The following is a 23,060-nucleotide window of genomic DNA, read 5'->3' as shown; positions in this document are numbered from 1 at the left end:
ATGCTCAGCAGAATGTATTGTGCACCAGTGCACGGGACGGCTATTGTGCAAGTGTTCATTTCTACAGGTGTTGGCAACAAACAGTAACTCAAGGAATAACAACATGACAATAAGTCTTACAGCTAATGAGTTTGCTATTATATGTCTATTGGTTTGGGTTCAGGTTTTCTGATGTGTCTGAGGTTAGCTCCAGGCTGTGTTGGTTTGAATGGTGCATGGCTACCATAGGGTTTGGGTATCGGTAGTGTATCCTCTCCCATTGGCATGTAGGCATTGGGTCTAGGGTCAGCATAGGAGAGGGCACCTCCAGGCAGTGTACGAGACTCCTCCTCCTCCAGGAGCTGTGGTGTGTATGTACATGTGGGGGTGTGTGTGGTGTGTGTGGGGAGGGGGTTTAATAAAAAGGATAAGGCAGGAGTTCACATTCATGTACTGTGGTTGCTGTGTATAACAATGTAGCTCTAATTAATTTGAACAATTAATGTATTATGTACGCAAGTGCACACCAACCTTTCTCCTAACTAGTTCATCACTTTCGTTCCTTTCTTTCTGTTTGATCATCTTCTCCCATTGACATTTGGACTCGTCATCTGGTGGCTCACCATTGGTCAGTCTAACGTATACCTGCTCCAGTTTCAGCTCAGCCTCTCGACTCTCCTGCTGCAGGCCCAGTGCTTGGGCCTGTCGAGTGTGTGTGTGTGTGTGGGGGGGGGGTACAGTTAATAGTCATATGTACGGGCCGGGGGTATGCTATGACAACTTGTTGGGAGAAGTATTTACTATTGTAACAGTACACAAGACTGATGCATTGTGCCTACACAAATAACTACACCTGTGTCATTGAGAGCTCTGACACAAGTGCCATCATCTTTCTGTTGGAGTCCTTGATCTTGGCTTGGTAGGTGTTGACCTTCTTGGCCACTGAGAGAGTAGAGTCTCTCTGACCCTCCACCCTCCTGTTGGCCCTCTCTGTCAGCTTACACACCTGCTCAAATAGTAGCTCCTTCTCAAGCAACTGCTGCTCACACTGGGAGAGTTTACCCTGTGTATGATGATGGCTTAGAGTCAGTGCGCATGCCATTGAACATTAATCATTAGCAAAACAAAAGACGAAGGCCAAAACGGCAACCATAAACACACCATCTTGTAGCTCTATCAAATACTTACTAAATGCACATTTTAGTTGTGAAATTGGACAATCTTGATCAAGTTATGGGCCTTCAAAGTTACACACTCACCTCCAGTGCATCAATTTTCACAATGAGTTGTTTCCGAGAGGGGTTGTCCCCACTAAGGAGCCTCAGTCTAGCTGGGTCACTGGCACACTCCACAGCTTCCCCTAACTGCTTGAGAGTCTTCTGACAGTTCTGTAACTCTATCTGAGCATTAATCAGATCCATCTCTATGTTGTCGCCCATTGGTAGGGACTTCCTCGCGACAAAAACATCGTTTTGAAGGTGAGATGTCTACAAGTGTGTGAGTGTGATGACAAGCAAGCAACAAGAGATTGTCCTACATACAATACTTATTAACTTATTATGTACAATAGTTACTGTATTACTGTGTACAGACAGATCACAGTTTACAAATAACGGGGGGAGTACAGTATTAAGACACTGACTGGCAAGACCAACCACCACCACTATATACCTCCATATTGAGGAATCTCTTTTCTCCTCCCTAGCTGTTAGCTCGATATTGGCCTTCCTCAACTGAGACTCTTGTATGTTCATCTTCTCATAGAACACACACACCTGTACACACACACACACAGAATAATAGTGGTGAGGGGGTAGTCATAATTATGGGATCGGGAAGATCTTACTAGTGGATAACCTACCTCTTCATTCCTTTCAATAAGTTGTAGGCCGAGATCATTGCGTTCTTGCACTGACAGTTCATAGTGCCGACGAAGCTAGAAAAACAAACGCTTTATAATTACGAAGTCAGTACAAGATGAAGCAGTGTGGAGGGGAAACTAACGCACACGCTCAGTGCACACAAGATAAAGCAGCGTGGAAGGGAAACTAACGCACATGCTCAGTGTACACAATGATCCACTCACTCTAGTAAGCTCTTGCTCTGAGCTGTTGATCTGTCGTGTTAGTTTAGAGATATCCTCCCTACTGGTCTCCAGCTCTGAGTTCAGCTCCCCCTGACTCAGCTTGAGTTTGACCAACTCTTGTCTCTGAGTGTCCCGCTCCATGATCTTCACTGTTGTCACTAAAGAACACTTCTGGAGGAGTCTGAGGGAGTACAAATATCGACACAGGGTAGTGGCTGAATCCTAGTAAGAGTTGAAGTGCACTCTATGGACTATTATCCTTGGAAAACATTGATGATACCGTTTGAAAGATCTCTTTCTAAGTTTTCGGAAAATTGAATACACGAAAGTCAAGTTATGGCACACCCCCCCTCCTGTTTAATTAATATCTTTCAGCTGCCATAAATTGAATTCAATTTCAACGATTATTTTAATGAAAGCTTAGAAAGAGACCTTTCAAATGGTGTTACAACATTTCCTAATTGAGTATTTGCTAATTTCGCCGTCGAAATGTTGGATTGAAATACATCATTTGAAAGGTCTCTTTCTAAGCTTTCAGAAAATCATAAAATGTTTGACATTGGATCAACGGTACTAAAGTTAAGGCTGTTGAAAGATGTTCAACTACACCCCCCCTCCGTCAATGGTTTGGGGATTCTTTTAGCTGCCATAACTTGAATTCCGTGAATCCAATGTCAAATTTTTTATGATTTTCTGAAAGCTTAGAAAAAAAGAATTCAAATGGTTTCATCAAAAATCATATTTGAGAAATAAAAGTATTTGCCAATTTGGCAATACCATGGATTATTGCCCATGGTCCAAGGCCGAAAAATGACAAATTAGGGCCCCAACAAAATGTTTGATTGAAACATGTCATTTGAAAGGTATCTTTCTAAGTTTTCAGAAAATCATGAAATTTTTGACATTGGATCAACGGTACTAAAGTTATGGCTGTTTTAAAATAATTATGCTCAACTACACTTTGTCATTTTTTGGCCTTGAACCATGGCCCTTAGTGCAGGACCCACACCAGATTGACATGTGCCTACCTCTCCTTGGTGACTGCACCAGTTCGCAGTATTTCAGTCTCATTCTGAAGAACCTTGCTCTTCTCTGCCAGCTCTGCCCCGACTTGCTGCATCAGCTGGATGTGTCTATGAAGCTTGTTACGCTCAGACTTGACCACCTACACAGATACATACACACATTACTGTACATGTTCCAAAGAGTTGATTGGTGCTTTCCCAGCCAGCAACTTCTAACATAATAATTATTTATGGGAAATATTTCTGGTCTATATAGTAGGGTACGTACATTTAATTTTAACTGCTTAGATGATCAATACTCACCTCATAGGCAGTAGCAAAGTCTTTCAGTTGCATCTGTAGCTCTCCTAGTCTCTTGCGATGTTCATCAATCTCTCCTTCTTTAGTGAGAAGACTGTCAATAATTGATCTCTGCTGACGTTTAATCTTGGAGAAATCTTTAGCTTCTTGGTCCCGAGACTTGGTCTATTCGTGAGAGGAGAGGAGGTATATAGTTCAGCCACACACTCTCAATATACTGTATAATGTGTACTAGGTCCAGCCCCCCCCTACACACGCTACAGTGACTCACAATTGAGACCTGGTCTTTCTTAAGATCCTGAAGAATGGAAATTTGCCGCAAGATTTCTGCTTTCAATCTCTGCTCAGTCGACTGGAGCCCGTCTATTATAGCAGTGTGTTCATCACTCATTCCAATCTTAACACAGAGAGAAAAAAATTATAGAGGAAGAAAAAATATCGATGGTGACTCACGGCTAGAGAGAGAGATCGTCTGAATTGCTCCACTTCCCTGGCCACCTCATCCCTCCTCCCACGTACAGCTTCAAACAGCACCCTCTGTTGCATGGCGTCGTTCTCCAGTGCTGCCTGCTTACGTGCAATCTGCTCTCTCTGCTCTGACACAATGCCCAAGTGTAGCTCAGCCTTCTTGAGGGATCTAAGAGAGAGAGAGAGGTTGGATTAATACCGACACAGTAGATAAAAAAAATGTATACGTCAGATACTTCAGTTTTTACTCGCCTGCAGTAAATGCCTTGACTCCTTAAAATTAAACAATATTTGTTGCTCTCACATGTAAGAATTTTCTTGAATAACATTGCTCTAGATAGCTATTAAAGTATTGCTCTCACATGTGGGCTGGACTGTATAACATAACAATTCTAAAATGACTCACTTTAGTTCCCTGTCTTTTTCCTTGCTCTTGGTTGAGATGGTCTCCAAGAGTCCCTTATACTCGAGGCAGCGGTGCCTCCACTGTAGCTCCAGACTGGCCCTGTCCTCGTGGAGAGATGCTTCACGCTCCTTGGCAGTGCTCAGGTCCTTGTCTGAATGGAGGTGGGTTGAGTGAGTACAGCTGAACACAGTACATGCACTGTACATTAAAAACACCATTTCAAACATGATCGTATAGTACAGTAGAACCTCGATTATCCGGCCCTCGATTATCCGGAACCTCGATTATCCGGCTTGGCAGTTTTCTTTTTAATCAGATTACATAATTCAGAAAATGGGCGTGTCCCTCAAATGCGCATGCGCGTTGCAGCTGTTACCATGGAGACATGCCTGCTTTTCTTTTGCGCATGCGCAGACAACATGTGGCACTGCTGTTCATCAATAAAGTGGGTGGATCAAGGCGTGGTTTATCTATTCGATTATCCGGCATATTCACTTATCCGGCCTGCTTCTGGAACCAAGGTGTCCGGATAATCGAGGTTCTACTGTACAAGGCAATCATAACAGAGCCTAATTTGTGTTTAGTGCCCCATATGCGTGGAGGATGTTGGAACATGTACAGATCTCCCAAGCTAACTAAATGCCAACTAAATGCCCCCCTGAGGCAGTTTTATGTACCCCCACGCTGACCCCCTCTAGGGGACCACTATGTACCCCCCCGACTGACCCCCTGTCCCACTCTACTGACTCACTGAGTAGGCCGAGGTGTATCTGATCACTCTCGAGGATATTCTCACGCTCCTTCAACTCTCTCACCACGTCAGTGAGCTTGGACTTGAGCGCTGACATACGATCTTCACTCTCAGCAATCTACGAAATATGGAATATCAACTACAGAACTTGCTGAGTGTGTTGTACCTGTGGCTGCAGTTCTGCCAAACACTGTCTCTGATTTTGACATTTCTCTTCCATTTCTCTGTATTAGAACACAGCTGTAGTTGTATGCCTCACTAGATTGTGACGTACCTTTTCTGTTTTTTGATGTGGTCAATCTCTTTAGGAATGGATGGCAGGTTTCGTATCTCAATAAGTTCAGTTTGCATCAGCTCTTCTAACTGCCGCATCTCATCCTATTTATATGTGTGTGTGTGTGTGGGTGTGTGTGGGTGTGAGGGAGAGGCTCTCTTCACTTACTGCTTCTTGTTGAATAACGGAAATTTTGAAGTTCTTTTTGTCCAAATCTTCTTTTAACCGTTGTATGTCATCCCCACGCTACATGGCAGTGAGTAATCCACTGATTATATGCAGTGCACTGGATTGTACATACCTTCTCGATCTCACTCTTGAAATCATCTCTCTGTCTTGTAAGGTCTCTAATGTGCTGTTCCAGCTCTTCCCTCTTGGGTTGTCGACTGTATTCCCTCTCGACCTGACCATGCTCCTCCTTCAGTCTGAGGTAGGAGAGAGGAGGTTAGGTTAAGAATGTATGTAATCACTACCCACATTGCAATCTCATTCTCCAGTTTTTTAAGTGTATCTTCAGTTTGGTCAAACTCATTTTGTTTAGTCAGCAGATTCTGCCGCAGTCTCCCATTCTCTGAGTTATCAGTGTCGGGAAAGTTGTCCCCTCTCTCGAGCACTTTCCTCTGGTGACCTAGTTGATGCTCCAGGGACTTAGCCTCCATGAGCAGAGTGTTCTCCAACTGACGTGACCTGCAAGGGGAGGGGTGGGTCTAGGATAATGTCCCTTAGTTTATTACTCTTCTGTGTTTGCGTGTGTGTGCACGTGTGAGGGGTGCGTGTGTGTGAGGGGTGTGGAGGAGTGTGTGTGTGTGTGTGTGTGTGTGTGTGTGTGTGACGTACGTCTCCAGATTGTCCCTCAGGGAATTATACTTCCTCCTGAGTCGAGCAGCTCTCTCCTTGCCAATCTTATCGTTGGCTAAAAGCTGCACGGGTGAGTAGGTACAAAGTAAGCAGAATGGTCCTAAATTATACAATACCTGATCAAGGACGTCCAAGGCAGTACTGCCAGTCAATGCCACCTCATTCACAGAAGCTGTGGAGAGGCTGGGGGGTAGAGCTACACACACAATGTCCTCTTGGTCTCCTCCTAGATCATCTGGTTGACTGCTCTGCTCCAGTGTTTGGTCCAGGGTGGTGGTCCAGTCTTGGTCAGACATATCACTCTGGGAGAGATGACTGCCCTCATCACTAGCACTGCTTGAGCTGGTAGACATTTATATCAAAGAGATGCAGACATGTGCTATTGTTACTATGGCGATTTAGCAAAGCAACATTGGGGGAGGCGGGGCTGCTAAAGCGTGGGTGTTGTAGAATTGCTTTTTGTGGGCGGCGTGATAACACCGCACAAATAGAACTTCTGCATAAGCGATCTTTACCATTTAGATCAACCTAATAGACAGTGTTTATGTTGTTATTTTGAGTAGAAATGTTCAAGGACATGAAGGATAGTCTGTATGCATGGAGACATGTGTTGGGATACATGGCCGTTGTCTTCACCCTAGCATTATTCTCAGCTGGAATGTAAGTCTCTACAATATCATCTATCAGTGAAATCATACCATTCCTAATAGCCTCCTCTGCCGTAAGATCCTCACAGAGAAGAAGGTTGGTGTTATACCATACCTTCCCTTCCTCGCAGCCTCCTTGAAGTAAGTACTACCATTGCGATGACTTGTATATTTATATGCATATGTTGTTTTTTGGTAGTTGCTCTTTCTGGGCCACCTATGCAATTTTGAAGGGCGACAGCTCAATTCTGTTCATCAACACTGTGGGACTTATTCTACAGGTCATGTACATTGTCCTCTATTACTACTTTACTGAAAACAAGGTACGTACGTACACACATCCGCCCACCACACTGCCTCACACACACACACACCCTCTCACAGACGTCGCTAATTCGTGATACTGTCATAACCTGTTCTATAATTGGAGCAGTTCTATTCTACGTGATGGTAGTGGTCAGTGAACTCAATAGGCTAATTCATCTTGGAATCATTGCCAATTTTTTCTCTATTTGCTTCTTTGGTTCTCCTCTGTCTACTATGGTGAGATGCTACAGCCACTATAACCCTCCCCCCTAAACCTACCCCCCCCCCCCCCAGGCTGTTGTAGTACGCACTAAGAGTACTGAGTCTATGTCCTTGCCTTTCTCTGTCCTCTCTTCTCTGGTTACCAGTCTGTGGACACTCTACGGAGTAGCCATTTCTGACGTCTATGTTCAGGTGGGTTTGATATGTATTATGTGCGTAGCTTTATCTGAAAAATGCTCAAGTATGTGCTGATACTGTATCTGTGTAACCACCCCATACCCTCACTACTGCACACACACAGTTCCCCAACTTCATAGGGTTCATCCTCTCTCTCATTCAACTCTCTCTGTTCTGTGTATACCCTCCCAAGAAGAAAGTCTTTACTATCCAATCACCGGCCTAACTCTCTACAGTTATAGCAGCAACTATTTTCCATGTACATGTATGCTTGTGATGAACATGTACGATAACACAATAATATGTATTTCGCCACCTGCAAGTCTGTAAATACTGGGTAGGTGTGGATGACTAGATAGGTTTGGAGCAGAATAGGTGTGGCTTAGTGGTTAAGCTTAGTAGATTAGGTGATAGATAAGGCATGGGTTCGATTCCACCTGGGGACAATTAATTCACTAAATTTTGAATAGAGGGCGGCGGATATCACCACACAAATATAACTCTGCATAAGCGATCAGCCGATCTTTACCATTTAGATCAACCCCTAAAGGTGTGCAGTGATGTTCAAGGACATGAAGGATAGTCTGTATGCATGGAGACATGTGTTGGGATACATGGCCGTTGTCTTCACACTAGCATTATTCTCAGCTGGAATGTAAGTCTCTACAATATCATCTATTCAGTGAAATCATACCATTCCTAATAGCCTCACCTGCCGTAAGATCCTCATAGAGAAGAGGGTTGGTGTTATACCATATATTCCCTTCCTCGCAGCCTCCTTGAAGTAAGTACTACCATCTCGATGACTTGTATATTATTATGTGCACATAGTTGCTTTTTCTGGGCCACCTATTCAGTTTTGAATGAATTTTGGGACAACTCAATTCTGTTCATCAATACTTTTGGACTTATTCTACAGGTCATGTACATTGTCCTCTATTATTACTTTACTGAAGACAAGGTACGTACGTACACACATCCGCCCACCACACTGCCTCACACACCCTCTCACAGACGTCGCTAATTCGTGACATTTTTATAACCTGTTCTATAATTGGAGCAGTTCTATTCTACGTGATGGTAGTGGTCAGTGAACTCAATAGGCTAATTCATCTTGGAATCATTGCCAATTTTTTCTCTATTTGCTTCTTTGGTTCTCCTCTGTCTACTATGGTGAGATGCTACAGCCACTATAACCCTCCCCCCTAAACCTACCCCCCCCCCCCCCAGGCTGTTGTAGTACGCACTAAGAGTACTGAGTCTATGTCCTTGCCTTTCTCTGTCCTCTCTTCTCTGGTTACCAGTCTGTGGACACTCTACGGAGTAGCCATTTCTGACGTCTATGTTCAGGTGGGTTTGATATGTATTATGTGCGTAGCTTTATCTGAAAAATGCTCAAGTATGTGCTGATACTGTATCTGTGTAACCACCCCATACCCTCACTACTGCACACACACAGTTCCCCAACTTCATAGGGTTCATCCTCTCTCTCATTCAACTCTCTCTGTTCTGTGTATACCCTCCCAAGAAGAAAGTCTTTACTATCCAATCACCGGCCTAACTCTCTACAGTTATAGCAGCAACTATTTTCCATGTACATGTATGCTTGTGATGAACATGTACGATAACACAATAATATGTATTTCGCCACCTGCAAGTCTGTAAATACTGGGTAGGTGTGGATGACTAGATAGGTTTGGAGCAGAATAGGTGTGGCTTAGTGGTTAAGCTTAGTAGATTAGGTGATAGATAAGGCATGGGTTCGATTCCACCTGGGGACAATTAATTCACTAAATTTTGAATAGAGGGCGGCGGATATCACCACACAAATATAACTCTGCATAAGCGATCAGCCGATCTTTACCATTTAGATCAACCTAAAGCCTAAAGGTGTGCAGTGATGTTCTAGTTGGGCGGAGTCCAACCAACGCTGCGCTCTGGGTTGGGTATCAGTACACGTAGCAGTTTTGTTCCACCGGTACTTGAGACAGAGTATGAATATTGTTTAATCTTTAAGTGGCTGACAACCGCATGGCTCAGGGGTGCAATATAAAGAAATTAATTAACTATTTGGATGGCTATTCTAGCTGACTGGATCTAGCTATAGTTGTTTTGGAATTCAAGAAAGACCTCAGACTCTTAGAGAAAGTAGAAGAATACTCTAGCCTGTAATATAAGATTTAGTACAGGCAGAAATAAACTTTTTCATAATAGTTAGACATCTAGCACAAGGAGAGGTACAGCCAGCTATAAGACTACCCCAAGGCTTCTGAGAAGCTTTTCGAAGACCAAAGAGAAGGCATACATAACACATGTTTTGTCCAAACTAATGATCTAATCTTATTGGTAGCACAACAAAACTTAAAACAAAGACAAGTCCTTTTAATTAATTAATACATACTGTTTAAGCTTCATTCATAGATGCTAAGATAGACTATGCTTCTTTTCTAGTAGCCTAGATATCCAGCAGGAGCTGTTTCTGCATTCTCCAGAGAAATACAGTGTCCCAGCCACAGGTGTTTCAAGTTGGCCACTTAGTTTATAATTGGAACAATGGAATGTTTCACGAAATATTAGAAAAATGGGCGTGGTATTAATTTTTTAACTTCCTGTTTTGCAATCTTTTTGACTTGAATTATTTCTATGTTCCTGTTGCATAGGAACGTTTTTTGTGATGTAATCATGTTCTTTAATGGTTATTCTACGTCACTGCTGTGACTGCGCACACAAATTAACAACAATATGGTTTTGCGCAGGCCAAACATACCTCGTGGTTTTGTTATCAAAACAATCATGCAATGAGTGGTTGTAGTAAAGTACTTTGTAGTGGAAAGCAGAAAATTTCCAGGAATTGAGTCTACTACCATCTTGAAGAGGAAGTGTTGTACTACTGAAATACATCTGTCAGGTAATGCGCTAACTTTTTTGCAGTGAGATATGCAACATCAAATATTGATTAAAATGTACAATGAAACAGCTGTAAAACGTAAACTATACATTACAATTCACAGGAATGACAGAAGCGCACAAAGCAGCCTTAGAGAGACTGTGTAGAGTGTGTGGGAAAAGTCTCTTAGCCTCTAAAGGGAAAAGGACTACCAAATATCAGTGTTCAGAAAATGCCAGCGAACTATTGGACACATTTGGTCTTCATATAAGCTCTGATAATCCCTCCATCCATCCTCAATGCTATTGTCATCCCTGTAGAAATATAATGTATTTCACCAAGCGTGCAAAAGCAAATAAAACAGACTACAAACCCACCAGCTTACAAATACACCAGTGGGTTGATCACATGCACAACGAGCAGTGTTCAGTGTGCACGGCTATTTCAAAAGCAGGGAGACCCAAGAAACCCTTCAAAGCTGGCAGACCACCCAACATCTCTCCACAGGCTATTATTAAACACATAAGGGAAATAGCAGCAAATTCCGTTACACCGGACATGGACCCTGCTAACATACTGAATGTTCCTGATGAATTAAAATGTGAGTTGTGCTCCTCACTTCTTAACAAACCAATTGAGCTCACGACGTGCCAAAAGTACGCATGTGCTGAATGCTGCTGCCAGAGCTTACTAAAAGCCGAATCCCTTTGTTGTCCCTGTTGTGGCGCTGATCATGTGGCTGATTTTTGCACTGTCAGGCAACCTCCAGAAGCAATCCTGGCCTTCATTCGAAGTCTGACCACAAATATCACACATGTGATAAAAAAGCCGTCGCACATACCCCTAACACCAGCAGAGAAGAAACTCCAGGCATCTCTTGTAACACGGAGTCTGTCATCCGATCCTGAACATTCTCAAACACTACAATTACAGACAGGAGGACAGGTATAATGAATACAATATGCACTGCACATGTTTATTATTATGTACTTGTACCAAATAGCCCATCACACTAATGCAAGTCAGGTCTCCTAGAGTACCTTCTGGGCAGGCAAGTTCTCGGACTGTGCGGCGTCGTTCCTCTGAACTTAGACATCAGAGGAAAAGGATCAGTGGTGGGGATGAGTGTACTCAGCTGGCAAATGAGGTGACTGCCAGCAGCCGGGAGAAACGGCAGGCACTCATAGATAAGCTCCGAGAGAAAGGGAGTATCAAGATATCGATTCCTGCCAGGGAAGCTTTAGCAATGAAGGTGGACCTGCACTTGGCATACAACAAGACGAGAGATATGAGGAGGCAAGTTTAAACTACAAACAGTACCTTCATATTCACATTATTGGAATCAGGTGGTTGAAGCAGTGGGGAGTCGAGATAGCCTCAGAAAAGAAGATGCGGGCAGAATCGGAGCAGTACGTAGGGGAGAACCTATGTACCGAGTTAACCCCATTCACCTTTCCTGTCCATGATGGTCACAATACCATTGAGATTAGGAATGTTCCTATGGCGTATGTCAAGGATCTGTGGCAGAAGATAGAGGACATGTTGTCAATGAACGACAACGACATCACAGGGTAACGAACACCACATGCATGTACACAAGTAAATAAAAGTGCACAAGTTTAATTATACTATAAACAGGGTACACCGTCTCACCTGGCATGAAGGTCGTATCCCTAGTGATGAATTGTGGGTCAAGTTTGGGGGTGACAAAGGAGGAGGAAGCTTCAAGATGTCCTTCCAGATCGTCAACGTGGAGAATCCTAATGCGGCCAATAACACCTGTGTGTTCTGCATGTTTGAAGCGTCTGACAACCCCGTCAACCTCAGAATTGCTCTCAAGAGGTACAGAGACCAGATTGAAGACCTGGAGTCTAAAACCTGGAGGTGATACACACAACACCACAATAATAATTATTGTGCTATAACATCATTACGACACATTGCAGAGGGAAGAAGATCAAAACATTTTTGAGTGGCGACTACGAATTTTTGTGCCATATGTATGGCCTGTCAGGAGCATCAGGTACTATGATTATTAGTTACATGTACAGGCTTCAACGAAGAAACATCTTACTTCTGAAAACAGGAAAGTACTGCTGCATTTGGTGCCTGGTTACTTCTGATCAGCTCCGAGACCCACCCCAGAGTGTTCCTGCCAGAAGCACACAAAGCATTTGCCAGGACTTTGAACGCTTCACTGCAGCTGGAGCAGATCTGAAGAAGGCAAAACAGTACAATAATGTTGTACGACAACCCTTCTTTCCTGGGATACAACTTACCAATGTAAATTACAGGTTACAATTACAATAGTGGATATATATACATGTACTATGTATACACATACATGTAGGTATGCCCACCTGGCCTTCATATTTCCCTCGGCATTTTCTACCGGCTCTTTTCTCTCCTTGAGAATGAATGCCATGAGCTGGACATGATGGTGGCTAGTGAAGACTGTGCAGAGAAAGGTGGAGCGAGTTATGGTCACTATGCACAAGCATTGGAGAAGATCACCCAACTCAAGAGTGATATGAGAAGGTATATATATAAAGTGACAACTATAAAACTAAATGAAAACATACCAGGTTGTCAGATGAACTCAAGAACCAGCATGACCTGATAACACTTCTCTTCACTCTTTCCGAGGAAGATGACCCTGAAGAGGATCCACAAATTGTGGATTTGTTCACTGAGGCGAATGCTATAAACAAAAAAGCAGAAAAACTAGTACGTAAACGTAAACATAATTATTACATGTTGTTATGCGTTTCACTACTTACTTCAGACAAAAGAGTACCACCTAGCTGAAGCAGAGATTGCAAAAGGGTTCAAGCTTCATGACGGGCCTTTTGTTAAGGAACTTGACACAGCTCTGGCTTCTTTCAATGTACATCGTCAAGCGTATTACAGTGGAACATTTGTTGGGAACCACGTTCATCGAACACTGAAGGTGAAATAATAAAACTTTTGACTTTATAGTATACCAAATAATTATAGGAGGAGAACACGAAAACCTTATGCGAGTCCATTCGTTACCTTGGCATTCGTTTCTCGCAACCAGTCTCCCAGAAAGCAGTAGAAACATCCAGGAAGTTTTCTGTTGCTTTCGATCTCTTTTCAAGATGCCATAGTATGTACGATCAACGCTACATAACACCCGTTGAAGTAGACACACTCGGTAAGTTTATAATGATGAGTCGATAATGTTACAACAAGCTTTTTTGATTTTCAGAGAACAACATTGCTTCTTTCATGAAGTATTACCGGGAAAGGTTCCCTACGGCATCGATCACTCCCAAACTTCACATGCTAGAGAAGCACACTATCTCATGGCTGAGAGAGTGGGGTCCTGGTGTGGCTTTTGGACTCATGGGGGAACAGGGAGCTGAAAGCATCCACAACTGGTTCAACAGAGAGGGGCACAAATTCTGCAGCATGAGTGACAGTGTGGAGAAGCTTCACAGCAAAATGAAGAACCATTTTATAAATGTTGCTCCACTAAACTTCTCACTAAAGCCAGTCATAAAAAAAAGATGTTTATAAACAAAAGATCAGATTATTTTCTGATAAAAAATTGTCTACAAACCAATGCTCATATCTACTATAGAAAAAGTTAGCGCATAATGAGAGTTATACAATAAGATAGAACTACGCTTACCATATAATTCAGTCTTTATTCCAAGCGCAGAAAATTTTCCACATTGAAGATATTGCTCTTTAAACTTAGCCTGTAAAATCAGGGCTGCTACATGCGGTTTATCAAAAGTAGGTGTAACTTTTGCTGGGGTGCTTTGTTTTTTGTGCAAGTTGCACCAACAAAGAGGTAATGGAATGTACTTCCTTTGCAGTGCTTCCTGCAGTAGATAGGTGCAACCACAAGGGCTGGTCTTCCTGTTGAAACAACCAGGAAATTTAATGCCTTACCGGAAGTGTACTGAGGTATGAAAAAATGCAATGAGCACGCCCACTTCCTGTTAAACTAAGTGGCCATCAATATCATTGATCGAAACACCTGTGCAGCTCGCCTTGTCAGCTAAATTGAGCTGTAAGGTTTCCCACTTGAACGCAGCAATCTGATTGGGCTGCAAATTTCTTGCAGTGGGAACAAAACTGCTACATGTACTGATACCCAACCATGAGCGAAGCGTTGGTTGGACTCCGCCCAACTAGTGATGTTCAAGGACATGAAGGATAGTCTGTATGCATGGAGACATGTGTTGGGATACATGGCCGTTGTCTTCACACTAGCATTATTCTCAGCTGGAATGTAAGTCTCTACAATATCATCTATTCAGTGAAATCATACCATTCCTAATAGCCTCACCTGCCGTAAGATCCTCATAGAGAAGAGGGTTGGTGTTATACCATATATTCCCTTCCTCGCAGCCTCCTTGAAGTAAGTACTACCATCTCGATGACTTGTATATTATTATGTGCACATAGTTGCTTTTTCTGGGCCACCTATTCAGTTTTGAATGAATTTTGGGACAACTCAATTCTGTTCATCAATACTTTTGGACTTATTCTACAGGTCATGTACATTGTCCTCTATTATTACTTTACTGAAGACAAGGTACGTACGTACACACATCCGCCCACCACACTGCCTCACACACCCTCTCACAGACGTCGCTAATTCGTGACATTTTTATAACCTGTTCTATAATTGGAGCAGTTCTATTCTACGTGATGGTAGTGGTCAGTGAACTCAATAGGCTAATTCATCTTGGAATCATTGCCAATTTTTTCTCTATTTGCTTCTTTGGTTCTCCTCTGTCTACTATGGTGAGATGCTACAGCCACTATAACCCTCCCCCTAAACCTACCCCCCCCCCAGCCTGTTGTAGTACGCACTAAGAGTATTGAGTCTATGTCCTTGCCTTTCTCTGTCCTCTGTTCTCTGGTTACCAGTCTGTGGACACTCTATGGACTAGCCGTCTCTGACGTCTACATTCAGGTGGGTTTGATATAATGATGTAGCATAGTTTTGTCTGAAAAATGCTCAAGTATAATAATGCTGATACTGTATACCAAGAGTTCTAATGAACTCATGTGTATACTCATGTATTTGTAATGTGTATCTGTGTAACCACCCCATACCCTCACTACTGCACACACACAGTTCCCCAACTTGATAGGGTTCATCCTCTCTCTCATTCAACTCTTTCTGTTCTGTGTCTACCCTCCCACGAAGAAAGTTCTCACTATCCAATCACCGGCCTAACTCTTTATAGTTATAGCAGCAACTGTTCTCCAACTATACACATGTACATGTATGCTTGTGATGAACAATAACTTGTGTATTCAGTTTAAACGATGTACATGTACTAATTAACTACAACAACACAATAATTATTGTTGAGTTCATGTACTTATATACTTACAAAAAAAACTGCTAGATCTAGTTTAAGCTTTGAAGTAAATGTATTGGCCTTTTGTTCCAGGACAAGTTAAACCTCTTAGCTGTTGAACCATCTGATCGGTCGATATGCTCCACCAACTCCACACTGAAGTGCTCCTTGAATAGCTCCTGGATCAGTGCAGGCCACAAGCTGAAGGGAGGGCCAGAGTGCTCAGTCGGATCGTACTCGAAATGAGACAACAAAATCTTTCCCTGGGGCTTGAGAATGGATCGTAAGACTCCGATATGTGTCTGTCTTTGTGAAGGATTACAGGCGCCCAGGGCATGGTGGTCCCACACAGCATCAAACATGCAGCCGGAAATGCTCGAAGTGAACTTGAACATGTCTCCACAATAGATGGTTATCTTTCGTTCCTTGGCTGCATACACTTTGAACCCGTCTCTCTCGATCATTGAGAATGGAATACTGTTGTCGCTGAAGAACTGGTTGACTGCGTACTCAGTGTACTCTACTCCAACCACCGTGTGCCCTTGCTCAGCCAACCAGATCATGTCCAAACATTTGCCACACCACGATACCAAAATGGTGATACTTTCCTTGTCTCCAGTCAAACGGCTCACATGCTTCTGCAGGTACGTGTCAACGACATCCACTTGCCATCCAGGCTTGCCATTACTGTTAGTCCACATGCTCTGCCAATTGTCAAATTTGGCATCTCCTGTCTGTGAAGGTTGTCCAGCTCCAGCCATTGTAATTGATAATAGCAAATGGCCTCTCCCAGGATGTAAATCCAGATCAGAGGAAGTCGGACATCACTTGAACTTTCACTAATTATGACCTTTTAATGACATTCCAGGCCAAATGGCTTTTCGTTTTTGCTGACTCAGCAGTAACGGCTACTGTACTTCTGCTAGTCTCATATTTCAGCCGCCCTCTAAACGTTGGGCGGCCTAATCACGAGTCCATGTCATAGAGGGCGACTGATTTATGAGACAATGTTTCTGCACGGTTTCTGTCGCTGAAGCTGTTGACAACTTATTGTGTTGGTGTCTGTGATGGTTACTGGACCTAACCCTATCAGCATATAATAGCCATACAAGCTAGATCCAGTCGTGTTCTACTGCTGAGTCAGCAAAAACGAAAAGTAATTTGGCCTGGAATGTCATTAAAGGGTCATAATTAGTGAAAGTTTAAGTGATGTCCGACCTCCTCTGGATCCAGATCCCCCCATAGCCCTGCCGCGCCCTCTTACGTAGAGGCCATTTTTCTTTTCTGCATTATTTAGAAGCCAGAAAATTGCATTGAGCGCGAGCTGCTATATCATATCCACTGGCACGGCAATGGCAGGACCCAAGATAGGCATCTCTGCTGAGGATTGGGTAAAGCACTGGGAGACTGACTTTGTAGAGTTCTCACACCAGGAGCATGGCGATCAGGGCGAGCACGGCCATCAGGATCATCATGGCGCCGGGGCCGAGGGATGCGAGGAAAGAGGTTGTGGAAGTATGAAATCACTTAAGAAATACCTCCCCAAGCTAACTCGAGACCGACCCTCTGTGTCCGTACTAGTGTCGCTGTGTGGAGACTCCTCAGATGTGGCGTTCTTAGCCGGCAAAGGTCACGATGTAATCGGGATTGAAATATCCGAAAAGGCCGTCAAGTCTATTTTCACGGAAAACCAGCCCCCAATTCCATACTCTGTAACAGAGAAAGGTCCCTTCAAGGTCTACACGGCCACTGATGACAAGAAGATAGCAATCTACGTTGGTAATTTTTTTGATACTCTACCTAGTGATGTGGGTCCATTTGATGCCGTATGGGATGGTCACGGTATTGTTTCACTACCTGAGAAAGACATGCAGCCATATGCAGACAAGCTGAAGACGCTGCTGAAAGCCAATGGTGCGATGCTGTTCTCTACTTTGTGGTATGACATCAACGAGCTTACTAAAGGGCCTGCCCCTGCCCCCCTCTCTACTGACGAGCTTAGCAGATTCTTCCCTGGCTGTAAGGTGGAACTACTGGAGAAAGGACCGTTTGATAATTCAGACTTTGAGGGAGTAACCAAGATTACCAATGATATCAATTTTGTCACCAAGAACCAATAACTAAACAACCAATAACTGAACTCAACACATCTGTGTGTGCTTAGGTAGTTATAGTTTCAATCATTAGTTTTGTATTGTATTGTCCAGTACTTGACACCATGGCATCTAGCAGGATCTACAGGAGGAGTGCATGCATAAACTCCAGATAATTATTATAAAACTTCCCCTCATCACATAGAATATAGATCAAGACTGCCATTTATAATTACGAGTCAATTCACAAAACCAATTAATGTTATTGAAAGTAAGCATTCAACGCCATAGATACTAATGAACTCTTGATACTATAAATTGTCTATGATTCAACATTTACAAATTCACTAAAATTAGTACCCGTTAATTATAATAAGGTACATGTATAGTAGCCCTTTGCTGCAAAAAAATTGAAGATATAATTACTATTGCGGTAGAGTTTGAATGATGGATATGAATATCATTAGTATTAGCCGCGCGCGCCTCTAACCACAGCTTGCTGCAGGGAGTAAGGATAAAACGTAACGTAAGCATGCGGGGGGGGGGGGGGGGGCCATGCGCCCCCTACGCTCTGTCTGGATGCGGGGGGTCGTGCGCCCCCTGCTCTCTCTGTCTGTGTGGGTCTGGATGCGGGGAGTCGTGCGCCCCCTGCTCTCTCTCTGTGTGTGGGTCTGGATGCAGGGAGTCGTGCACCCCCTGCTCTCTGAGGGACTGGCCGGGCACCCCCTGCTCTCTTTTGTGGGATGCGAGGGCCGAATCACTATAAAATAACGAGCTCTGTGGCGTACCTCCTGGGTTGCTTGGAGAGCGTCACACACAATATTCCACACATGTGGTAAATCAGGTAAACATAAAACTGTATTTTTGCTGCAGGAGTGAAAGTATGGAAGGTTCAAGGTTCAATTGCAAGAACATGTATAATGTACTAGCACTTATAGCTCAACATTCCACCCTCACTTCCTTTCCTTGTCATTTACTTCCTTTCCTTGTTAATTGCTGGCTAATAAATTATTTTATAATGTGATGTTAGCTTCGGCTTTTACTCTGCAACCTTAATCATGACAGCAATAAATTATAGCTAATAGTATATACGCCTCGTACATTTACTTACTACATACAAAGTAACCCCAAACAGACTGCAATCATGTACAAAAAGAAGGTTAATTAAACAATATTCAAGCTAATTCCCGATTAGCCTCCTTCACACCTTCACAAGGCCTCAAAAGAGAAGAAGAGCGGCCTGGGATCGAGTCTAATTCCCGATATGCGATAGGGACTAAAATTAGAGCAATGTCAATGATAGTTAGCCCCGCCCTCTTTTGATGGTAAAGGTAGCCATTTTTATTCTCTCAGCATTTGTATCAGAGAAGCAGTCAAGAATTGAGGCAATGGCAGGACCCAAGATAGGCATCTCTGCTGAGGATTGGGTAAAGCACTGGGATACTGATTTTGCAGAGTTCTCACACCAGTCCCATGGCCACGAGCATCACGACCATCACCACCATCACGATCATCACCATCACGGTCATCACCATCACGGAGGAGCGGAGGAGGACGAAAGAGGTTGTGGAAGTCAGAAATATCTTAAGAAATACCTCCCCAAGCTAACTCGAGACCGACCCTCTGTGTCCGTACTAGTGTCGCTGTGTGGAGACTCCTCAGATGTGGCGTTCTTAGCCGGCAAAGGTCACGATGTAATCGGGATTGAGATATCCGAAAAAGCCGTCAAGTCTATATTCACGGAAAACCAGCCCCCAATTCCATACTCTGTAACAGAGAAAGGTCCCTTTAAGGTCTACACGGCCACTGATGACAAGAAGATAGCAATCTACGTTGGTAATTTTTTCGATACTCTACCTAGCGATGTGGGTCCATTTGATGCCGTATGGGATGGTCACGGTATTGTTGCTATACCTGAGAAAGACATGCAGCCTTATGCAGACAAGCTAAAGACGCTGCTGAAAGCCGATGGTGCGATGCTGTTCTCAACTGTGTGGTATGACATCAGAGAGCTTACTAAAGGGCCTGCCCCTGCCCCCCTCTCTACTGACGAGCTTAGCAGATTCTTCCCTGGCTGTAAGGTGGAACTACTGGAGAAAGGACCGTTTGATAATTCAGACTTTGAGGGAGTAACCAAGGCCACCAATGATATCAACCTTATTACAAAGAACCAATAGCTGAACTCAACCAATAGCTGAACTCAACCAATAGCTGAACTCAACCAATAACTGAACTCAACACACCTGTGTGTGTGCGTAGTTAATATCAGCATATAAACATTCCTCTCCCCTCATCATTATTCATGAGACTGTGGTGTCAAATAATTTTATAGTTCAAAGGTTATTATTGCATTGTACTTGAGTGGACTGTATTGCATGGTGTATATAAGGTAAGTGGTGGTAGCCCACACTAGCACTATTGATAGCATTGCATTTGCAGTATTTGATAGAAGGGAGAGGATTGTTGCCATCAGCTGTGTGCAATGGACCCTAGTGACCCGTACTCCTCATATCGTAGTCCCCTCACGAGTCGCTATGCCAGCAAGGACATGCTCTGGACATTCTCAGAGAGACACAAGTTCACCACATGGAGAAAGCTATGGCTCTACCTCGCACAGGCACAGAAGGTGAATGCATATAATTATAATAATTACATATTAATTTTGCTCTCTTTAATGTAGGAGTTGGGACTTCCTGTTACTGACGAGCAGATCAAAGAAATGGAGTCCAATGTTGAGAATATAGACTTTGGTTTGGCAGCAAAGGAGGAGAAGAAGAGACGACACGATGTAATGGCACATGTACACACGTTTGCCAGTTGCTGTCCCAAAGCCTCCGCCATCATCCACCTCGGGGCCACCTCCTGCTATGTCACTGATAACACTGTAAGCTAGGAGCTTCCTTTCTTGTTATAGCCAATTCCTATTTCTCTTATAGGACCTGATTGTGATTCAAGAGGGCATCAATCTTCTACTAACAAAAGTGAGAGAGAGAGGGGAGAAACTGGGTTGGTAATGTATAGCTATCAAAATAGGTTGCCAGGTGTATTCAGAGGCTAGCTGACTTTGCAGAGAAGCACAAAGACCTACCCACTCTTGGATATACGCACTTCCAGTGAGTCTAAATACCTAGGAATTTAAATTTACCAATTTTGAAGGCCTGCCCAGTTGACGACGGTTGGTAAGAGAGCTTGTCTGTGGCTCAATGATTTATTGATGGACCTCCACAACTTGGAGCACTCTAGAGACAGGCTTCGGTTTAGAGGTGTAAAGGGGACCACTGGAACACAAGCATCCTTCCTGGCTCTGTTTAATGGAGACCACGATAAGGTGTGTGTGTGTGTGTGGTGTGGGTGTGTTTGTGGGTGGGTGGGTGTGTGTGGTGTGGGTGTGTGGCGTGGGTGTCACTATCTCCCCTGTACACAGGTTGTGGAACTGGATAGAAGAGTCACTGAACTAGCAGGCTTCAAAAGGTGTGCTATGTATAATTATTTGTATGAATAGCAGCATTTTTGTTGCTTACTAGCTGTCTTCGAATTCCAGTATGTATGCTAAAATCAGCATTCTGTGCCTGATCAAAATCTGTTGTATGTACTTAACGTTTCAAGTGTGATTCCATCTTCTGTGTGGTGAGGATTTCCTCTCTTCAGTTTGTTCATTGTGACTGGACAAACGTACACTCGTAAACAAGACCTTGACGTGCTCTCCTCTGTCAGTGGGGTGGGGGCCACAGCTCACAAGATAGCCACAGACATTCGCCTCCTCGCCAGCAAGAAGGAAATGGAGGAACCGTTCGAGCAAGATCAGATCGGGTCCAGTGCCATGCCCTACAAGAGGAACCCCATGAGATGTGAGAGGTGTGTTTGCAGTTACTTTATAGTCTCTATCCCTCACTCTCTCTTCCTTTCTCTGTCATTATAAAGCCCCCCCCCCACACACACTCACACACACACACTCACAGGTGTTGCAGTCTGGCACGCCACCTCATGGTCCTGGTGTCTGATGCACAGCAAACAGCTGCCGTCCAATGGTTGGAGCGTTCCCTTGACGACTCGGCCAATCGTAGGATTAGTCTGGGAGAGTCTTTCCTCACTGCAGACTCTGTCCTCAATACACTACAGAATGTGTTTGAGGGACTAGTTGTCTACCCTAAGGTGCTCGAGATTATTGATACTGTCAGTATAATTATTAAAAAGTGTACGTGCTTGATTCCATTAGCTTCCACTGTTAATAATGTTGTTGGCTTATTAGATAATTCCCTTCCATTTCACAGGTAATTGAGAAGAACATTTCGCAAGAGCTTCCGTTTATGGCGACTGAAAATGTCATAATGGCGATGGTCAAGACGGGGGCGGACAGACAGGTGGGTGTGGCTTTAAGCAAAAATGCTATTTTATTGTACTTATTCTTCAATTTATATTTGACTGTGATTGTTATCTACTCATTGTGCCAGGAGTGCCATGAGCAGATCAGAGTGCTGTCTCAAGAGGCTGGTAACGAGGTGAAGCTGCATGGTCGTGAGAATGATCTGGTCAGTCGACTGAGGGCCTCTCCTTACTTCAACCCCGTACACTCACAACTGGGGGAGCTGTTGGACCCACAGACGTTCACTGGGAGAGCTCCACAACAGGTATCAGTATTTCAACAGCCATAACTTTAGTACCATTGATCCAATGTCAAAAATTTTACAATTTTCTGAAAGAGACCTTTCATATGACATGTTTCGATCCAAAATTTTGTCGGGGCCCTAATTTGTCGTTTTTCGGCCTTGGACCATGGGCTATTATCCATGGTATCTCGCCAAATTGACAAATACTTTTATCTCTCAAATATGATTTTTGATGACACCATTTGAATTCTTTTTTTCTAAGCTTTCAGAAAATCATAAAAAATTTGACATTGGATTCACAGAATTCAAGTTATGGCAGCTAAAAGAATCGCCAAACCATTGATGGAGGGGGTGTAGTTGAACATCTTTCAACAGCCTTAACTTTAGTACCGTTGATCCAATGTCAAACATTTTACGATTTTTTGGATGCTTAGAAAGAGATCTTTCAAATGACGTATTTCAATCCAACATTTTGTCGGGGCCCTAATTTCTTGTTTTTCTTATCCATGGTATCGCCAAATCGGCAAATACTTTTATCTCTCAAATATGATTTTTGATGACACCATTTGAATTATTTTTTTCTAAGCTTTCAGAAAATCATAAAAAATTGGACATTGGATTCA

General features: G+C 43.4%; 9 protein-coding genes and 1 long non-coding RNA gene across 20 annotated transcripts in view; 7 read left to right on the top strand and 3 right to left on the bottom strand.

Moving 5' to 3' along the window:
• Positions 1-10: 10 nt before the first annotated feature.
• On the bottom strand, positions 11-6,544 carry LOC135351432 (coiled-coil domain-containing protein 146-like). Its single transcript, XM_064550418.1, is given in 21 exon segments — positions 11-341; positions 511-681; positions 833-1,042; positions 1,239-1,466; positions 1,651-1,670; positions 1,673-1,754; positions 1,841-1,915; positions 2,066-2,246; positions 3,094-3,230; positions 3,394-3,555; positions 3,662-3,787; positions 3,844-4,027; positions 4,265-4,415; positions 5,016-5,133; positions 5,182-5,239; positions 5,290-5,393; positions 5,458-5,535; positions 5,591-5,714; positions 5,767-5,976; positions 6,127-6,209; positions 6,264-6,544. Coding segments are annotated over 21 exon segments (2,943 nt in total). The 5' UTR covers positions 6,501-6,544; the 3' UTR covers positions 11-137.
• Positions 6,545-6,673: 129 nt separating this feature from the next.
• On the top strand, positions 6,674-7,821 carry LOC135351122 (sugar transporter SWEET1-like). Its single transcript, XM_064550057.1, has 6 exons — positions 6,674-6,807; positions 6,858-6,935; positions 6,994-7,117; positions 7,179-7,337; positions 7,395-7,514; positions 7,624-7,821. Exons 1-6 carry the CDS (start codon positions 6,713-6,715, stop codon positions 7,723-7,725), a joined length of 678 nt encoding a protein of 225 aa, XP_064406127.1. The 5' UTR covers positions 6,674-6,712; the 3' UTR covers positions 7,726-7,821.
• A 176-nt stretch (positions 7,822-7,997) lies between these two features.
• Positions 7,998-9,156, top strand: LOC135351120 (sugar transporter SWEET1-like). Its single transcript, XM_064550053.1, has 6 exons — positions 7,998-8,154; positions 8,206-8,283; positions 8,331-8,460; positions 8,514-8,672; positions 8,730-8,849; positions 8,959-9,156. The coding sequence occupies exons 1-6, from the start codon at positions 8,060-8,062 to the stop codon at positions 9,058-9,060; spliced, it is 684 nt and encodes a 227-aa protein (XP_064406123.1). The 5' UTR covers positions 7,998-8,059; the 3' UTR covers positions 9,061-9,156.
• A 155-nt stretch (positions 9,157-9,311) lies between these two features.
• Positions 9,312-15,753, top strand: LOC135351121 (sugar transporter SWEET1-like). Of its 2 annotated transcripts, XM_064550056.1 has the most exons (7): positions 9,312-9,405; positions 14,565-14,653; positions 14,705-14,782; positions 14,830-14,959; positions 15,013-15,171; positions 15,224-15,343; positions 15,509-15,753. In XM_064550056.1, the coding sequence occupies exons 1-7, from the start codon at positions 9,400-9,402 to the stop codon at positions 15,608-15,610; spliced, it is 684 nt and encodes a 227-aa protein (XP_064406126.1). In that variant the 5' UTR covers positions 9,312-9,399; the 3' UTR covers positions 15,611-15,753. The 2 variants fall into 2 exon arrangements, with proteins under 2 accessions (XP_064406126.1, XP_064406124.1); XM_064550054.1 differs by lacking the exon at positions 9,312-9,405 and having other exon boundaries at positions 14,425-14,653.
• Positions 10,436-14,289, bottom strand: LOC135351126 (uncharacterized). 9 transcript variants are annotated; one of them, XR_010399393.1, is made up of 10 exons: positions 14,045-14,289; positions 13,423-13,896; positions 13,167-13,330; positions 12,969-13,110; positions 12,747-12,840; positions 12,461-12,600; positions 12,040-12,264; positions 11,707-11,904; positions 10,764-11,644; positions 10,436-10,700 (listed from the first exon to the last, which is right to left on the bottom strand). It is a non-coding gene; the product is annotated as an uncharacterized LOC135351126 (long non-coding RNA). The 9 variants fall into 9 exon arrangements; XR_010399396.1 differs by having other exon boundaries at positions 11,006-11,644; positions 14,045-14,288; XR_010399397.1 differs by having other exon boundaries at positions 11,018-11,644; positions 14,045-14,288.
• LOC135351124 (uncharacterized) lies at positions 11,776-12,289 on the top strand. The gene is made up of 2 exons (XM_064550060.1): positions 11,776-11,957; positions 12,025-12,289. The coding sequence occupies exons 1-2, from the start codon at positions 11,776-11,778 to the stop codon at positions 12,272-12,274; spliced, it is 432 nt and encodes a 143-aa protein (XP_064406130.1). The 3' UTR covers positions 12,275-12,289.
• A 34-nt stretch (positions 15,754-15,787) lies between the features above and the next one.
• LOC135351431 (thiopurine S-methyltransferase-like) lies at positions 15,788-16,498 on the bottom strand. Its single transcript, XM_064550416.1, has one exon. The coding sequence runs from the start codon at positions 16,496-16,498 to the stop codon at positions 15,788-15,790; it is 711 nt and encodes a 236-aa protein (XP_064406486.1).
• Positions 16,499-16,829: 331 nt separating this feature from the next.
• On the top strand, positions 16,830-17,951 carry LOC135351119 (thiopurine S-methyltransferase-like). Its single transcript, XM_064550052.1, has one exon. The coding sequence runs from the start codon at positions 17,090-17,092 to the stop codon at positions 17,855-17,857; it is 768 nt and encodes a 255-aa protein (XP_064406122.1). The 5' UTR covers positions 16,830-17,089; the 3' UTR covers positions 17,858-17,951.
• Positions 17,952-19,122: 1,171 nt separating this feature from the next.
• LOC135351117 (thiopurine S-methyltransferase-like) lies at positions 19,123-20,141 on the top strand. The gene has a single exon (XM_064550051.1). It carries the CDS (start codon positions 19,153-19,155, stop codon positions 20,005-20,007), a length of 855 nt encoding a protein of 284 aa, XP_064406121.1. The 5' UTR covers positions 19,123-19,152; the 3' UTR covers positions 20,008-20,141.
• Positions 20,142-20,146: 5 nt separating this feature from the next.
• The window catches only part of LOC135351108 (adenylosuccinate lyase-like), a 3,633-nt gene continuing 719 nt past the window's right edge, over positions 20,147-23,060 (top strand). The window contains exons 1-11 of one of the 2 annotated variants that reach the window (XM_064550038.1): positions 20,147-20,219; positions 20,270-20,456; positions 20,511-20,714; positions 20,767-20,811; positions 20,864-20,943; positions 20,987-21,158; positions 21,255-21,301; positions 21,479-21,685; positions 21,790-21,982; positions 22,102-22,191; positions 22,282-22,458. In XM_064550038.1, the coding sequence (XP_064406108.1) occupies positions 20,313-20,456; positions 20,511-20,714; positions 20,767-20,811; positions 20,864-20,943; positions 20,987-21,158; positions 21,255-21,301; positions 21,479-21,685; positions 21,790-21,982; positions 22,102-22,191; positions 22,282-22,458 (1,359 nt within the window). In that variant the 5' untranslated portion in view covers positions 20,147-20,219; positions 20,270-20,312. Of the gene's footprint in view, positions 20,220-20,267; positions 20,457-20,510; positions 20,715-20,766; positions 20,812-20,863; positions 20,944-20,986; positions 21,159-21,254; positions 21,302-21,478; positions 21,686-21,789; positions 21,983-22,101; positions 22,192-22,281; positions 22,459-23,060 lie in introns of both variants that reach the window. The other variant, XM_064550039.1, reaches the window with a different exon arrangement.

Source organism: Halichondria panicea, chromosome 17 (genome assembly GCF_963675165.1).
Source record: "Halichondria panicea chromosome 17, odHalPani1.1, whole genome shotgun sequence".
Taxonomy (NCBI): Eukaryota; Metazoa; Porifera; class Demospongiae; order Suberitida; family Halichondriidae; genus Halichondria; species Halichondria panicea.
Note: the sequence above shows the minus strand (reverse complement) of the source record. Positions and strands in the feature narration are given on the sequence as shown.